This window comes from Panthera onca, chromosome C2 (genome assembly GCF_046562875.1).
Source record: "Panthera onca isolate mPanOnc1 chromosome C2, mPanOnc1 haplotype 2, whole genome shotgun sequence".
Taxonomy (NCBI): domain Eukaryota; kingdom Metazoa; phylum Chordata; class Mammalia; order Carnivora; family Felidae; genus Panthera; species Panthera onca.
In genome coordinates, this window is record NC_138347.1 from 3,182,931 (window position 1) to 3,200,684 (window position 17,754).

The 17,754-nt window shown below is 56.3% G+C and overlaps 1 protein-coding gene across 5 annotated transcripts in view; it reads right to left on the minus strand.

Annotated features, from left to right (window-relative positions):
• Positions 1–17,754, minus strand: part of PKNOX1 (PBX/knotted 1 homeobox 1) — a 59,208-nt gene that overhangs the window by 9,605 nt on the left and 31,849 nt on the right. For 4 of the 5 annotated variants that reach the window (XM_078452726.2, XM_078452723.2, XM_078452725.2 and 1 more), the window contains 5 exons: positions 17,523–17,694; positions 15,587–15,757; positions 11,257–11,356; positions 10,213–10,310; positions 3,479–3,607 (listed from right to left, as the gene is read on the minus strand). In XM_078452726.2, coding sequence (XP_078308852.1) covers positions 3,479–3,607; positions 10,213–10,310; positions 11,257–11,356; positions 15,587–15,757; positions 17,523–17,694 — 670 coding nt within the window. The remainder of the gene's footprint in view (positions 1–3,478; positions 3,608–10,212; positions 10,311–11,256; positions 11,357–15,586; positions 15,758–17,522; positions 17,695–17,754) is intronic. The other variant, XM_078452727.2, reaches the window with a different exon arrangement.

Genomic DNA, 17,754 nt, shown 5'->3' on the forward strand with positions numbered 1-17,754 from the left:
TCCCTCTCTGCCCCTCCCCCTGCGTGCGTGCTCTCTCTCTCTCTCTGTCTCTCTCTCTCTGAAAATAAATAAACGTTAACGAAACGACTGGTGAGCAGCGACAGTGTTCTGCTAAAACGCCTTCAGCCTCACAAACTTGTCTTAGAAACGTCCCGCACAGAATGCAGCGTCTCCCGGAGCCGCTCAGCGCCAACGCGGCGGTTGGGGCACAGACAAAGGCGGGCTGCGACAGCCGGAGGCTCACAGACGGCACGAGTGGCGCCCCCACCGCCAGGAGCTGCGGCCACCGCGGGGGTCACTGTCCCAACCACGTGATACGGCCGCTAATTTAGGGACCGCCCCGCCGAGGGTACGTTAGGAGCACACGCGCGGACACAGGCTTGAGCTGTGACCCGGCCAGGCGGCACGGACATCAGGCTGCACGTCCTACAGGGAGCCGCTTTCCTCGGTCACTTCTGAGACACGGCGGTCATCCCCATTCTACAGATGAGGAAACTGAGGCAGGAGGGCACACGCGCTCCCCATCCGACGGCCGGGTAAACGGGAGGGCGCGGGGAAGGGGCAGGGCAGGCTGTTCCAGGCCCGTCCCGCGGGGTGACACGTTTCTGTCACAGGTGTCGTGAGGAGACACCGACAAGGGGCCGCGCGGACGGCTTTTCGGGAGCCGCCCCGCTAGGTCGGCGTGTGCGGTCAGCGGACCGAGCCACCGCTGGGGATGCGCGGGTCTGCTACGTCACTCCTTCCCTTGTGATCAGTACCTTTCACTTAAAAAAAACAGCATTAAACCAGAAGTACCTACCAAAAGTCACAGAGGTCCCAAAGGAAGGTAATTCCCACCTACGGCACAAACGGTTTCTCCAAGACTGGTTACCGTCCGCACGCAGAAACCGGGAAGACGTTTACTGTCAGACCTACGCGCACCCACGTCCCTTGTGGACGCCCCGGGGCCCCGGAGGGCACACGGGGGGCAGAGGCTCCCGTGAGTATCACTCGGTGGGCGGGCGTCACGCCGGCGGGGCGCCACGCTCACCCCCACAGCGCGCCCGCTCCCTCAGACGACGGCGGTTCGATCGGTCGGCCCCCAGCACACGGCCGGAGGTGGAGGCCGTGCAAATGCAAACACCGTACTTGCGGGGCGCCTGGGGCGTTCGGTGAGTTAAAGGCCCGACTCTTGATTTCGGCTCGGGTCATGATCTCAGGGTTCGTGGGTTCGGGTCCCGCACTGGGCTCTGAGCTGAAAGAGCAGAGCCTGCTTGGGACTCTCTCTCTCTCTCTCTCTCTCTCTCTCTCTCTCTGCCTTTCCCTCATTCTCTCTCTCTCTCTCTCTCAAAATAAACAAACTTAAAACAATAATAAATGGAAGCTGATGAAGTCAGAGGGGGCAGGAAACCTAAGTGCTTTTTCACCAAAAACAAAAGAAAAGACAAGGAAAGCCATCACACAGCAGAAGACGCTATCCTACCACCGGGGAGGACGCGACTTCCGAGACATGAGGGCAAGAGGACAGCAAATGCTGCATGGGGGGAAACAGAGGAACATTTCACTTCAACCTCATCACAGGGTTCACTGTTTCACAGATCATCACGTTAAAGGAAACTTAAAAGAAAAACACCGATCCTACCACCCGTCTGCGGCGCGACGACCACGCATCGGCCGTGAGATCACAGTGGGCTCGGACGTGGGTACGTCCCACCCTCAGTCCCTGCCACCTGCCCGAGCCTTCCTGGCGCCCCAGCCCTCGCTGCCGACTCGACCAGCTGTGTGACGGTCCGGCAGACGGGCGTGTCCTAAACCCCACGCCCAGTCTTCGCGTCCGGATACCCAACATCGCCGTGCCCGTCATCCAGAAAGCCTCTCCTCTTGACGCGAAACCTTTCGGGACACGTTTCCAGGTGCGGCCACGCCGCTCAGAGACGGCACTGTCCTCTCTGACACGTGTTGCCGTGTCCTGCAGGCGGGGGTGGCTAGCGGAGAACAGGACAGCAGAGCAGGAGGGAAGCGGGGGCCCGGCTCCCTCAGGGCCTTCCCTCCAGGAAAGGGAGAGGGGTCCTGCCCCCCTCCCCGCCCCGACTGCTCAGCGACATCACATGCCGGTTCAAAGCCTCGAGCCGGCTGCTACTTTGGACCGTCACCTCCCGGGTAGGGAGCCTGACGCCAGTCAGAGAAAAGGGGGTGCCACCCGGCCGCGGCAAGGGCCAAACCCCAGAAGACGCGGGATGACCGAGATGGACGCTGGCCTCGTGGCTCACAGCCGGGGCGAGGACGGAGACCGGTCCCGGGAACAAACGCAGGCCGCGGGCCCAGGCAGCGGGCTTCCCGAACGGTGGATGCAGGGAAAGGGCGCGAGGAGCCCTGGGTCCGACAGGCACCTCGCCGACAAGCACGGCGCGCTGGGATGCGGACGGGGAGCGCGGGGCAGGGAGGAAGAGGCCGGGCAACCAAAGGCACGAGCAGGCGCCCATGGCAGCGACGGAGAGGGGCAGAGCCAGCCCACGGCCACGGCGACCGGGGGCGCGGGCGCTCCGTGTGGTCGCGTGGAGGCCGGGGCCGCGGGGGCAGGGGGCGCGTGCACCAGAGAAAACAAGCCGGGATGAAGGCACCCGGCCGCGAAGCTGGTTCCCGAGGCTTCCGGGCAGCTCCCTGCTGGACCTCCCGACCTCCCGTCCCTCCTCACTACACAAAGGCCCCTCCTTCCGCCGGACGTGGCTGTAACGCAGCACGTGGTGTCCACTTTCCCACCTCGGTCTCGCCACACGCTCCCCCGAAAGCCAACCTGGTCGCTCCTGGTCCCGGCCAGCAGGCTGGGCGCTCACTCCTGGAAGCTGCTCCGGGCCACACGCCTCCCGCAGGCTCAGGGGCACGCGGGCTGAGGGTGTCCCCCGCTGAACGGAGCAGCGAGTACGTGCTTCCCGGGAGGGGCCACCTTGCGGAGACGACGCGGCCATGACCCGGGGGAGGAAACAGGCACGCGCACACAACGTGGATGGGCGGGTGCTGTCTGTGGGCCCCACTCTGTGTCACGTGCCCCCCCCCCCCCCCCCCCCCCCCGTCCACATCGCGATCTTCGACCTTCCCACCTCTTCCTTCCAAGTCCAATACGTGCGACATCGCGCCGCCTGCCCGGGTTTTGCCCCGACCCAGCCTCTGCCTGCCCGCCTCCCTAACTGACCTCACCCCACCTCACCCCGTCATCACTCACGGGGAGCTGGCTCTCACGCACGCACGGGACTGACGTGAGCTGAAGGGATTCCCTTTTCACCGGGGGTGCCCTCCTGTTTAAGTCACTTCAGGGGGTGACCTCCGGGTTTTGGTAACCCTCCTTCCGTCCCGCACTCCACCCCGACGTCTGGACGGTCGACAAAAGACCGATACTTCACGCCGGGCCTGCTCGCACAGACCCGCACATCTTTCCCGGGGAGCGCGCCAGAAAGCGAGCAGCTCGGGGCGCGGCTAGCGGTGCGGTCACTTGCGTTCTTACCCCTATGTGCTGGAAGAGCCAAGACCTCATCACGTTGGTGGCATGCTTCGGCAAAACGCCCCTTTTATTCTTGGATGAGCCGTCATCTTGATGCAAGATGCTGAGGTCTTGGTTTAACTGTAACTGGAGCTTTTAAACAATTGAAAAGAAAATGTTAGAAAGCACAGAAAATCATGACACGTCCAAGCGGCTCAGGACTTCGGATGGAGACCATAGCCAAAGATCTACGGGTAAACGACTTGTCGCTAGCAGGGGCACGTGCACTGGGGCGGGTGCAGGCTATTCGGGGCGGGAGGAGGATCCCGGGGCATTGCGGCCACGGGCACGGCTGTCTCGCTGTCAGTGGCCCCTCATCTGGCGAGGCAGGTGACACGGGCACCGACAGGTCCCCGGGGTCGCTCCCCTGTCGACATGCCAACCCCACGGCCCTCTCATCCACTGCCCGTTTTCGCCTTGCGTCCTCTGGTAAGGGACGTGACAGAACCCCGCTCGCCCAGCCGAGAGAGCTGTCAGGCAATCAACGAGAACGGGCAGGAAGGCTTGAGGGCCGGAGACGGCCCGTCGGCCGAGCAGGGGGCAAAGGCACACACAGGAGCAGACAGAAGCATCAGAGAGCGAGGGACGAGGGACCGCCGGCGGCCCAGACGCCTCCGCAGCCACGACAGATGCCCCCACCCCCCGCGGAGAGCAGGGAACACGCTCTGTCCGTTGCCTTTCAAAAGGAAGGACGGGCAGGGCACCGCGAATGTCCTGCACACAAACAAAAGAGAGATCTGATGTCTGTAAGGACAGGCCTCAGGCCCCGGCAGGTCCCAGGCGCCGCACCTGATGCCCAGCACGCCCGTGGGGATGGTGTCATCAGTGCTCACGACACGGGCAGGGGACGAAAGCGATCACCACTCACCAGGGCCTCACACACACAGCAGAGACCTCTCTACTGTTACACTTGAATTTAGAACTTATGTATGAAACGGACTCCACAAGAAAACGAACATCAACTTCAATGTGATGCATTCATAGACACAGTTGATTCACCATGACCTGAGCCGAAGTTAGATGCTTACCTGACTGGGGCACCCGGGCACCCCCACAGACACAGTTTAAAGGATTTGGAACTCAGGGCGCCTGGGTGGCTCAGTCGGTTAAGCGTCCAACTTCGGCTCAAATCATGATCTCACTGTTCATGAGTTCAAGCCCCGCGTCGGGCTCTGTGCTGACAGCTCAGAGCCGGGAGCCTGCTTTGCATTCTATGTCTCCCTCTCTCTCTCTGCTCCTGCTCTGCTCGTGCTCTCTCTCTCTCTCTCTCAAATATAAACATTAAAAATTTTTGAAAAAAATGAAAGGATCTGGAACTTTACTTTGGAGAGGTCACCGTATTATCTGTGCTTCCTCTGGATTTATATCACTTTGGATACATTCTTTAAAAGCCTCAACAATATCATCTAAACAGAATTTATGACTTAAAAGAGATGTTAAGACACTGACTGTACCTAAAATATCTTAAAACTAAAGACTGTTATCCAGGGCATAAGAGTTTTCGGAAACAGGTTTCCTAGTCGGAGGCTGAAAGCGGGTGGTGTCGAGCGCCCTCTCCGTGCTCCTACGCGGGCACAGGGAAGAGTGGGAAGTGACCTTCCAGCAGGAGTTCCCAAGCACCAGGGGCCACACTTCAGCTTGTCGCCTTATTTGTCTCAATTAACGTGTCATGTCCCTCATGAAGCTTGACATGGGCTCAGTGTCACTTTTCTTGTGCAGGGCTGAAGCAACCGTGGGCTCAAAAATAGGCCCAGTGACGGCTGGCCGTGTGACCACACCCCACGGATGGCGTCAACGGGGTCTGAGAGGGCCGGCGAGGCTGCGTGAGGAAGCAGACCGAGGGCCTCGGAACAGACCAGCCGCCGGCCCTGCGGGGCTCCAGCAAGGCCAGGGACTGGACGGGAGGGGGGTGAAAAGCCTAGGAAACCGGCCGGAAGTTTGCTCAGGAAGCAGAGAGAGCCCCGGACCCTCCCCGTCATTCTCCGCAGATGACCCATCTGTCCCCCGGCCCGCAGGAGACGGAGGACGTGTTGAGCGCAGCTGGACGGTGGGAGTGAGGGGCAAGGAAAGCCTCCACGCGACACGGGAGACCCCAGCCCGTCCCCGCCCCTGCCGCCAGGCCTGTGCCCCGAGCGAGAAATCTGAGAGTCCTTCTCTGGAGTCTTCTTCCCGAGTGAAGAAGACGCTCCGAGGCCGGCCAACGGAGAGGCCCGCTTGCCGCGGCCCACGCCCCACGCGCACCCAGTGGCTTCCCAGCGGCTCAGGTTCCGGGGACAGGCAACTGTCCCCAAATATCCGAAATCCTCCATCTCATGGAACTGGACAGGGCTGTGCTGACGAAATTATTCGGGCAGAGAAAGACAGACATCATATGACCTCACCCGTATGAGGACTTTAAGAGACAAAACAGGTGAACCGAAGGGAAGCCAGAATAACATAAAAATAGGAAGGGGGACAAAACAGAAGAGACTCTTAAATACAGAGGACAAACAGAGGGCTGCTGGAGGGGCTGTGGGAGGGGCGATGGGCTAAATGGGGGAGGGCGCATTAGGGAATCTCCTCCTGAAATCACTGGCGCACCACATGCTAACTAACTTGGATGTAAATTAAACATAAAATAATACTGATAATAATTTAAAACATAAGTGAAAGTCTCCATCACAAAAAGCAGACACCAGCGTGAACGAACGTTGAGGCGCAGAGGAAGAGCGAGAACACAGAAGCTAAAGACAACTGCAGCCACCCTTGGGCCAAAAACGGGAGCTTCAACGCAGAGCACAGAGGCCGAGGAAGGGTCTGGAAAATCCCTGCTCTGCTGAACACTTTGAACTTCGAGGACGGGCGGAAGGCGGTGGGGGGAGGGGGCGCGGAGAGAAAAGTCAGTCTCTGAGAACGAGACAATGGGAGCACAAACACACAGAAGTCCAGAGACTCTGTTCGGAGGGTCCGATGCTCAGTTAGCAAAGGCTCTAGAAAGAGACTGTGCGTGCCGGGGAGGGGGCAGGGCCGTCTCGGGAGACTCCGAGCACACGTCCCCGACTCAAGGACACGAGGTTTCGGGAAGGCGCTGCAGCAGCACGGAGGAGAGAAGCATCCGACGGGAGACAGAAGACGCTGGCCTCCTCCCCAGGCGATGTGGCCACGAGGGCACAGAGACGCCGTGGCCTCCAGCCCCGGTGACAGTCACCTGCATCTCGGAACTGCACTTGGACACAGATTGCATCACGAGACCGAAATAAAGTCATTCTCAGGTTTGCAAAGTCTCAACAAAATGTACCTCCCAGCATATTTCCTCTGGACGTTTTCAAAGTGGGGAATAAAGCTAAGAAAGCAGAGGGTATACGCTGCAAGAGAGGGGACTCCTGAAGGTGATGTCAAAGGAAAGTTCAAGAACATGTCCTGTGCCTGGCCCAGAGACGAGCCCCTGCGAGCAGGAGACGGAGAGCTTCTGGGGGCACACAGCTCCGATGTGCCTTCTGGAAGGCAGGGCGTAGGGGGATCAGCACGAGGGTGTCAGCCACGGCCCCACGAGCACTCGGCCAGGGGACTCAGCAATGCAGCGGTTCGCTCGGGCAGAAGCAAACACGTGACCCAGAAAAGTGTTGTGATCACAGTTACACACTCAGCTCGGCACAGACCCATATTTACACAGTCAGGGTAACATTAACACCGAGCAGGGGTGTGGCCACAAGGCCAAACACACAGGGAAGATGGGGGAAAGCCAGAGCGAGCAGGGGCTCCTGCCACGACAGCGAGCCCAAAGCAGGTGTGGAAGGGGTGACTTAGTGTTTAGAAACGGGGAGGAAGACAGCAGAAGGAACGACTGTAAGATCAGGAAGCAGGTGTCTGACACGAGAGGTGGGAACAGTGGGCGGGAAAGGCGGCGGTTTGCTCCAAGCCTCTCAGCACCCTTGACGCTGAGCTGGGCACGCAGCTCGATATCAACTTGATTTTTATATCAAAGCAAAGTGAGTTAGAGAGTAGAATGGAGGCAAAAAACCTTGTCACAGGCCAACCAATAGCAAAACCCTAAAATATACAAATAACGATCGTACAAATAGACTCTCCCAGGAAAGGAGAGGAGATCAATGAAATCCCCTGGTTACTTCTCTTTTCTCAAAAAAATGTTTTTAGGGGCGCCTGGGTGGCTCAGTCGGCTGGGTGTCAGACTTCGGCTCAGGTCATGATCTCTCAGTCCGTGAGTTCGAGCCCCACGTCGGGCTCTGTGCTGACAGCTCGGAGCCTGGAGCCTGCTTCGGATTCTGTGTCTCCCTCTCTCTCTGCCCCTCCCCTGTTCACTCTCTCTATGTGTCTCTCAAAAATAAATTTTAAAAATGTTAGGGGCGCCTGGGTGGCTCAGTCGGCTGGGTGTCGGAGTTCGGCTCAGGTCGTGATCTCGCGGTCTGTGAGTTCGAGCCCTGCGTCGGGCTCTGTGCTGACAGCTCGGAGTCTGGACCTGCTTCGGATTCTGTGTCTCCCTCTCTCTCTGCCCCTCCCCTGCTCATACTCTGTCTCTCTCTGTCTCTCAAAAACAAATGTTAAAAAATTAAAAAAAAAAAAAACCACTTTTAGAAGTATAGACACCTTTCCATAGAGACGCCCTACGAAGAGGGCAAATCCCACCTCCTGACGGGCACTAAGTCAGAATGCGGCCCATGGTGGCGGACTCTCTCCTGGGCGAGTGTGGCCGTGTTAAAATCCCCCGTGTGTGCACCCGAGACCCAGACAGACACTGGGCAGGACGGGGCGTAGGGGGCAGCACGGGGGCGAGCGTTACGAGGGCTCAGCCGTGACGGCCACCGCACTGCCGCTGAGATTCACCTGGGGGTCATACTGGCCAGAGCAACCACGTGAGCCGTGACAGTGACCGAACGAACCGTGACAGTTTCCGACACAAGAACAGACCCCGTCATCGGTAAGTTGTCACCCTGATTATCTGCAGCCCAGAAAGAACCAGCCCCACCCCCAAAAAAGGAAAAAGAAAGAAAAGAGCCCAGAGCAGCCCAAATAGCTACAAAAAGAAAATCGTATGCACCACCTCATCCAAAGCACCTGCACCCAAGCCCTCGGTCAATCTGGTCACTCTTCTGTCAGAAACCCGGGCAGCCCGTGTCTCTGGCCTCCCAGCCCTGCTGACCTAGAAGCCATACATGGAGGAGGGGGACGGGGAGGGGACAGGCGCACGGTGGGCTGCAGGGCCACGAGGACCGGAACAGAAACAGCTCACAGGCAGGAAGAAAGGGGGCTGCGTTCGCCAGCCCGCCTCATGGGGCTGGGGGCGTCACAGGCGAGAGTCTGTGTGAGAAGGGGTTGCGCTGAAACACACATTTGCTAGTTAAACTAGTCCTCTGTGTGTCTAAGAAAATTCAGTTAAGCAGCAACTTCCTTCTTAAGCATCAGGACAAATAAACCTCTACTCCAGAAGGAAGGCAGCGGACTCTAAGGTGTCTTTCTCTGAGAGCGGTTCACACTGGCACTGGGACGCGCTCTGCCGACCAGGCGCCGCCCGGGTTCACGGCTGTGGCACATGGGGAGCTCCAGGGACAGCGGGCTGGATGGGGAGCCCAGGGACAATGCTGCTGGGGTCTAGCTCCTCCTCTACCCCTCGCGGGCCCAGATGACAAGGCCCCCAAGCCCAGCCCAGCCCAGCTCTGCCCGTGAAGTGAGAGGCGGCAAGTCCCGGATGGGCCGGGCCAGCCCCCGCCGCCCAGGCCCTCTCGCATCTGCTACCGGATTAAGGGAAACACGAACGTCTCCAAGGCTGGGCTGCCAGTTGTCAGTGAGGCTGCAGGAAACATCCGTGCTTCCAGGAAACAACGAATCTACGTTCTTAGTGTGAGCTGCTAACAGAAACGTGGTCTTTCGGATTTAAACCGAGCTGCGTGTAAATGACAAGACTGTACGTGTGTGTGTGTGCGCGTGTGTGTGTGTGTGTGTGTGTGTGTGTGTGTGTGTGTGTCTCCACAACTTAAAGGGGGCGGGCAGTCCACCAAGTTCAGCCTCCCCTACCACAAAGGCACGGAGGGCGTAGGTCGACTGCAAGGTCACAGCACAGAACAGCATTTCCACCTGCTGCTTCTGCCCCTGAGGCGGCCTCCTGTGCTCTCGAAGCTGGTGTTCCCCAGGAGGCGGGGGGCCAAGTGGGGGGCGGTGCCTCACTGGGCGCCTTGGAGCGGGGGAGGGGCAGCCCCGGCTCAGCTCTCCCCTCCGGTGGGTGGGCGGATGTGAAGCACGCACCCCGGCCACCCCACCGGCCACCCCACCGGCCACCGGCCACCGGAGGGCGAGCCTGAAGCGGTGCTCTGGCCCATCAGGTGCTCAGCAGGAAGGCCTCCGCAGGGTCTGAAAGACCTGCCTGCTGGGTCCGCTGTGGACCTCCACGGGGGCGGGAAGAGTGCGTCTACACTGCCTCAAGTCTCCGGATCCAGAGACAACTACACCACCCGATGCTAAACTGGACAACGGGGTTGCTTCGCGGAAGGGGTGATGGAGGACCTTTCTGCCGCTTCTTCGGACTTTCTGGACTCTGCAACTTTCTTACGGTAAGGGAAACGGGGAGTAAAACAAGAAACGGGGCTGACACTGAGCTGAACTGGGGACCGGCAGGTCTTCAGGCAGAGGAACACCCACGCCTGGCTCTCCCGTGCCCGCACGGCCCCGCTTGCCCCCAAGCCCTCCCCCCGGAATGGCACACGCACCTGGGAGTTCTGGATCCTGATGGTGCCGGGCGACAGGGCTTGTGTCACCACCTGGCCTTGAGGAGTGACAACCGTGACAGGCTGATACACCGTGCCACCTCAGGAAGGAAGAGATCAAAACGCTCTTGAGTCTCAGTGATATAAAACCACATTCTCAATACACTCAACGTACATCACGAAAGGAAAACAAATCTCTGGTGTGACGAGGTTTTTAAGCCATGTCGAACGATCAATACCCCGCTGGCGGACTTGTCACCATAAACTATTAAAACGACCGTCCCGGATGAGCCGCGCCCCGGGAGGGGGGCGGGGGGCAGGGCACCGGGCAAGGGGCAGCGAGGCGTCCCATCGCCACGGCGCTGTCAGCCGCTGTCAGCCGGGGCGGATGCTGCAATTCCCTTTCTTTTGCTCCATTTCCCCCACAACCAGCACATGTGAAAGGACTTGGCCAAGGGGGCGAAGGAGTTTTCATCACAGTATTTTGTTGCTCGAACGTGCTTCCATCCTCCTTTGGAAGCTTCCCTTCGCACTATCCTGCGAGGGTTTTTCCCCGCCCTGCGCGCCCCGACTCCGTCCTCACGATGGCTTTGTATCTGCGATGCTGGAGATGCGCCAGGGACCTGCAGACTGTCCCCTCCCCGCGATGATTTCTGCCGTGCAAGTAACACCAAGGCTGAGAGGGAGTTTTGTTTGTTTGTCAAACATTAAGGGCACGACTTAAGGTTTCCCAGATGCTGCCAAGAGTGCAATTAAAAACTACGTTATCTGCAAATCACAACCCAGTTTTTGCTATATATTTTCAACTCCCATATAAAACCCTTCTTCCCCGAAGTTTTTGGTAGGGACGCACAAGTTGCGTAAAGTATCTGTTACTGAGAATGAAAACAAGAGACGGGCCTTCAATTCTAAGGGGTCTAGTTTTGCCACCCCTGTCTCAGGAACTGGAGTTAATCAGCAATTGCACTGACGGGCTTCTCCGCTCTCATATAAAGGACTTTTGCACAAAAGCTCAAGGAACGAGTGTCCTTTTCTCCGTCAGCATACCTGCCACTGTTGCCATGGTGACGTTCCCTTGCTGCAGCGCGGATGCGGGCACCACGATTCCTTGGGGGCTGAGGGTGCCTGAGATGGCACTCTGAATCTGCTGTGAGTCAAAAACACACGGTGAGCAGTGAGCGGAAACACAAAAGCCACGTTTAAAACTTTAAACCAAGTGGCATGGTGCCACCACCAGAGAAGGCCAGGTGCTCGGGACAGAGACGCAGAGGACAAGCCTTCCGGAAGGCGTGCCTTCCTTATCTGCAAACCAAGAGACCCCAGACTGACCCGCTATTAAATACGACCGTCAGCACCGAGATTCCAGCTTCGACCTGGCTCCCAAACGGTCATCTTTCGTCTCATCATATTAGACTCGCCTCGAAGCCCTGGAGGCGTGACGAGGAAGGCCGGGAGGACCTAAGGTCATCGCACAGCCTTCCCACTCCGTTGGCTCACTCTAGAGCTTTCCAAGAACCAGAGTCCCCCTACAGATGACGCCACAGGCTCAGGAGGCTCCACGTGGTGCCAGAGAGTCACCTGCGGCCGCGGCCAGCTCTGTCCCCTCACCAGAGCACGGAGCACATCGGCTCCCCCCCCCCGCCTCGGGTGTTCAGGTCCGTAGAGTGCTAGGTCTGGGCCTGGCCTGCAGCCGGTTGCACAGAAAGAGCGTAAGACCACATCGAGATCCCAGCCATCCCAAGTCAGGTACAAATGGGCTGTGACGGCTGGGGCAGGTGGCCGGGAAGGGGGCTCTGTGCCGGGCGTCTAGGCACAGGGTCTGGCACGCCACCGGCACGCAGGTATTTGAGCAATTAGATGGCATCGGTGCGAAAACCCGAAGACGATTACTCTGCAGGCTGCCGCACCGATCCGAGTGCGTGTCCGAGCTTTGGTAGGGACACACAGCATCTGCCACATGAACTTGGTTAGAATAAAAATTAATTCATCCTAGAAGAAGAGGGACAAAATGAAACCAAAGCAAGCAGAAAGAAGGGAGTAATAAAGATCAAAGCAGAAATCGATGAAACTGAAAATAGAAAAACAACAGAGAACCACCAATGGAAAAAAGAGCCGGTTCCCTGAAAAGATCAAAATACTGACAAACCCGCTAAGACAGGAAAAAAGAGAGGTGACAAGTTGCCAGCACCAGGAAGGGGACCGGGGGGGGGGGGGGGGGGCGCCACAGGCCCTGCAGACGCCGACGGCAGGAGGGGCTCTGGCGACAACTGGGCACACACACATGTGACGTCTAGACAGAAGCCAACACGAAACACACCATCCCAACAGCCCGGTAACTGTTACGGACGCGGAATTTGTAGCTCGAAAACTCAAAAAAGAAACCTCCAGGTCCAAGTACCGTCACTGGAGAATTCTATCAAACACGTAACGAAGAATTCACACCAATTCTACATAATCACTTCCAGAGAACAGAAAACGAGGGAATACTCTTCATCTCATTTTGTAAAGTCGTATTATTCTGATACGAAACCTTGGCAAAGACTGTAACAAAAAAGAAACCACAATCAGTATGGACACGCAAACGTCTCACAACATACAGCAAACAGAATTCGGGAACCTATATAAAAAGAATTAATGTGCTGCGACCAAGTGGTATTTAGTCCAGGAATGTGAGGCTTGTTCGATATTCGAAAAATCAAGTAACGTGATCTACCTCCATGTTAACAGAAGAAAGGAGGAAAATCACATGATCACATCAATTCATGCAGGGAAAGCATTTGAAAAAATTCAACATAATAAAAAAAAAAACTCTCCGGAAAAAAAAAACAACAGGAATAGAGGGGAAGTTCCTCAACTTGATGAAAAGCATCAAGAAAAAACCTTCCAGTAAAATTATAATTAACAGTGAAAGGCGGGGGCACCTGAGTGGCTCAGTCGGTTGAGTGTCCGACTTCAGCTCAGGTCATGATCTCATGGTTCGTGGGTTCAAGGCCCACATCAGGCTCTGTGCTGACAGCTCAGAGCCAGAGCCTGGAGCCTGCTTCAGAGTCTGTGTCTCCCTCTCTCTCTGCCCCTCCCTCACCCGCACTCTGTCTCTCAAAAATGAATAAATGTTAAAAAAAAAAAAAAATTAAAAAAAACCACCAAACATTGGAAGGCAGAATGCTTTCCCCCTAAGACTGGGAACAGGGCAGGACGTCCACTCCCACCAACTGTATTCAAGATAGCACTGGATGTTCTAGACAATGCAGCAAGGTAAGACAAGGAAATAAAAAGCATACAGATCAAGAAGGAAGGAACGGACTATTCCTATCTGCAGATGATTCAACTTAACGAGGAGGAAATCCTAAGGAATCTCTGAGAAGGACCTCCTAGAACTAACAAGTGAGTTCCGCAAGGTCGCAGGATACGAGTCAGACACACAAAAATCAACTGTGTTTCTAAACACTGGCCGGGACACTGAAGTCGAAGCTAGAATGCCATCTATGACTGCTCAAAAAAATGCTCAGGTGTAATTCTAAAAACACACGTGTAGGACTTATAAGGCAAACTTACAAAACGCTGATGAAAAAATCACAGAAGAGTAAATAAACGGAGAGACGTATCATGTCTGCGGACCAGAAGAGCCAACACAGGAAAGATGTCGATTCGCCCCGAAACGATACACGGGCTTATTGCCATTCCTGTCAAAATCTCAGTAACGTTGTTTTGTAGATACAGACAAGATCACTTCAAAATTTACACGGAGAGGAACTAGAATAACTGAAACCATTTTGAGAAAGAAGAATAAAGTGGGACGATACAGTCTACCCAGATCTGAGACTTACTAAATAGCTCCAGGAACCACGGCTACACGGTGGGAATACATCCAGCAGCGTGACAACAGAGGGGACAGAAACAGACACAAACAGACGGACATTGTGACAGTGTCACAAAAGCAACTCAATGGAGGAACTTCCAGAAGCAGCCTCCACCTAAACCCTCACGCTTCGTACAAGAGTTAACTCAAGGTGGGTCGTGGACCCAAATGTGAAACACACAACTTGCAGAAAAAGGACTGGAGAAAATCTTGGGGCTCCAGGGCTCGGCAGAGTTCTCAGACTTACCACCAAAAGCACAGCTCATCAAAGGAAGAGCTGATATGTGGGACTTGATCAAAATTTAAAATGTTTGTTCTGCAAAAGACCCTGCGAAGAGGATGAAAAGATCAGCCACGGACTTGGGAGAAAATATTTACAAACCACGCAGCCAATAAGAGACTCGTATCTAGAATACTCTCAAAATAACAGTTAAAAAAAATCTAGAAAACGGGCAGAAGACACGAGCAGACGTTCTACCAGAGAGGATCTCCAGATGGCAACTAAGCCCACGGAAAGATGTCGGCGCCGTCAGCCATCAGGGAAGTGCAGGTTTCAAGCACACGGACCACCGCCTGCCGCCAGAACGGCCCAAGGGCACCAGTGCTTCCTGTGGGTGGACCTTGAGGCCACTACGCTCCGCTCCGCAAAATACGCCAAACACAGAAGACAACTACTGTAGGATTCCCCTTACATCAGGTACCCAGACGAATCAGATTCATAGACACAGAAAGTAGAAAGGTGGGAGCCAGGGACTGCGGAGGGGAGAAGGGGGACTTAGTAGTTAACAGGGACAGGCTCTCAGTTTGAGAACGTGGGAAGTTCTGGAGACGGAGGGCGGGGACGGTGCCACGACAGTGTGGACGTGCTTCAGCCACGGACCTGTGCACGTAAAAACGGTTAAGATGAGGGGCACCTGGGGGGCTCAGCCGGTTGAGGGCCGACTTCGGCTCAGGTCGTGAGCTCGCGGTTCACGAGTTCGAGCCCCGCGTCGGGCTCTGTGCTGACAGCTCGGAGCCTGGAGCCTGGAGCCTGCTTGGGATTCTGCGTCTCCCTCTCTCTCTCTGCCCCTCCCCCACTCATACTCTGTCTCTGTCTCAAAAATAAATTAAAACGTTAAAACAAATTTTTAAATGGTTAACATGGTACATTTATGACACGTGTACCTTACCACACTTTTAAGAAATAATGAACAAAAAACATATTTTAAAAAAGAAGGAAAGAAGTGAACGGTACTCTATCCCCCAGAAGGATGGGATCCGGGGCACGGTACACAGACCGAGGCCTCACTTCAGTGGCCGCGTGATGCCCGGAGGGACCGTCTTTCGGGCTTGAGGGAATTCACTGCCAGCCCAGGCCAGGCTCAGAGATCTAGAAGCCTCTCTGGGCAGGACGGCCGTAGACGGCCCAGACGTTCTGAAAGGGCTGTCGGTCTCCGGACTGACGGCGACGAGCAGCCGTCCCCTTGCGGACAGGACGGTAACCGAGGAGCAGAGCGGGGCCCAAACGTAGGTAAATACCTGGGACTGGACGGGGGAGTACGGGCTTCCAGGCTCCCCGCTCAGGAGGGTCTCACTGTTCATTTTCGTCTTTAGACAAGCAATGTAGCGACTGCAGAAGTCTTTGCAGAGCTCGTTAACCTTTTCCAGCTCAAGAAGATGAATGCGCAAAACCTGGATTGCTTTCACCATCTAGAAGCAGAGACAACGAAGGCTCTCAGACAAGCAGGCAGGAGCACAGCGGCCCGTTGGTGCCACCAGCACGGGACCGCTCCCTGACTGGCCCGAGCCGCGTCACCACGACCGTCTGCACCGCCGGGGACACAAGGGGAGTGACGTCAGAAATCAGGCCAAACAGTAAGTCACCCCAGCGCCGCTGACCTTTTGTACTTCGGCTGCATCCGGTGTGTGGGGACCCAGGTGGTCCCAGGGCCGCCCTCGGGGAGTCGCTGCAGCGGGAGACAGCAGGGCCTCGGCCCGGCCCCACGGCCGACCCGCATCACAACCAGCGAGGTGCTTACCTCCCGCTTCTTCGTCTGCAAATGGGGAGGAGTCCGTGCCCACCGCATAGGCGGCTCTCCATTTGGACAAAACTCCAGTTAACCGACTCTGCCCTTTACGGATTGTGCTTTCGGTGTCGAGCCCGAGAACTCCCCGCCCAGTGCCAGATGCGGGCTTTTACGATTTTCCCAAAAGTTTTACAGTGACTATGTCAAGGCACTAAGTTCTGGAGTCACCTGCCCCACAGCGGTAGATAGCGGTCTCGGATAGAAACCACCACTTGCCGTGAATCCACAACCCGGAGCCCAGCCCCTCCCCCTGTGACCTGGGTGGCAGCAATTCACATGTATTTGTGGACCGAGAGTGACCACGAACCAAACTCTGCCAGGCCCTGTGCTCGAACACCGGTCAGGAGAGCCCGGGGCCACTCTGGCTGTACCCGCGGCCCACGCACTGATGGCTGTATGACAGAGATTCAGAGGCGGAGAGAGCTTCTGAGTCTCGCCCCAAGAGGGCGGGTGCTGCTAGTCCCATTTCAAAGATGAGGAGACTTACTCAAGGTCGGACAACTCATTACAAAATCCACTAGGCAGTGAGGGCTGAATGTATAATGAGAACCTTAAAGAGCAACAAAGATCCGGGCAATTTATTCCGGGAAAAGTTTTCTAAAGATGCTTTTCTGCTGCTAAGGGCCCTGACTAGGGCTCGGGGCTGGGAGTCAGCGTGCTCTAAGGAAACCCGGCGAAGGAGCAGGCCCCCGGCCACAGGCTAACGGTTCTCCACCAGCACAGACAGGCCCCGCTCCCTTCGGGTCCGGCACTGACGTTCACTCCAACAAAGTGTCCGCTCCCTTGAGAAAGCACACACAACCCTGAACCTCGGGGCCGGAGCTGGAAGGAGGGCGCCAAGGTGAGACCAACTGGCTTCGAGCAGAAAGGCCGAGGGAAGCAGCGGGGAGCCCGGGAGCCCTTTGGTAAGCCTGCCTCGCTCCGTTCACGGGCCTCCCCGAGCGCACGTACAGCCCTGCCTCCCGCCGCAAATACCAGCCTCAAGACTGAGCATGAGGTCCGTCTGTCTCGGAGAAGAAGGTCGTGTGTCCGTGACCAGGGAGAGGCCAAGAACTGAAGCGGGGCCCAGACATGCTGCCCGAGCAGCCCGGCGCGGGAGCACGCCGACTCCGGAGGACGTTACAAACGTTGAGGAGAGAAGTGGATCCCCGGCCCCTTGCGATGCAGGCTCAGGTCCTGTCCTTGGGTTCTTACATAAGGTCACTGGAGAAGCTGGACGACGTGGGGACACTGAGGTCACACATACAGGAAGCGATTTCTCCAACTGTGTGATGCTCCCCTTTAGCAGAACTACGTTCTAAAGTTCTAATTGGAAGCTTAACATTTATTGGTCAGATTTGAAACTGGGAAGCAAGAAGACGTAAGAATAAAACGTTTCTTTTACTTACTAAATTGTCGGTTTCCGGGTCTTCGCAAAAGAAGGGTTTTCCTTCTTTCTCTTGCTTTCTTACAAAATTTTCAATATCTACATCAAAACTGGCAGAGGTCGTGCCTTCTGAGCCCTGGGTAGATTGTTCGCACTTTTCGAACAACAAAGCTAGTAGTGGAAATAGTGGATGCCTGGGGGGAGAAAAGTTTTAAACGTATGTTCCACATTTTCAGGAGAATATTTTAGTATGT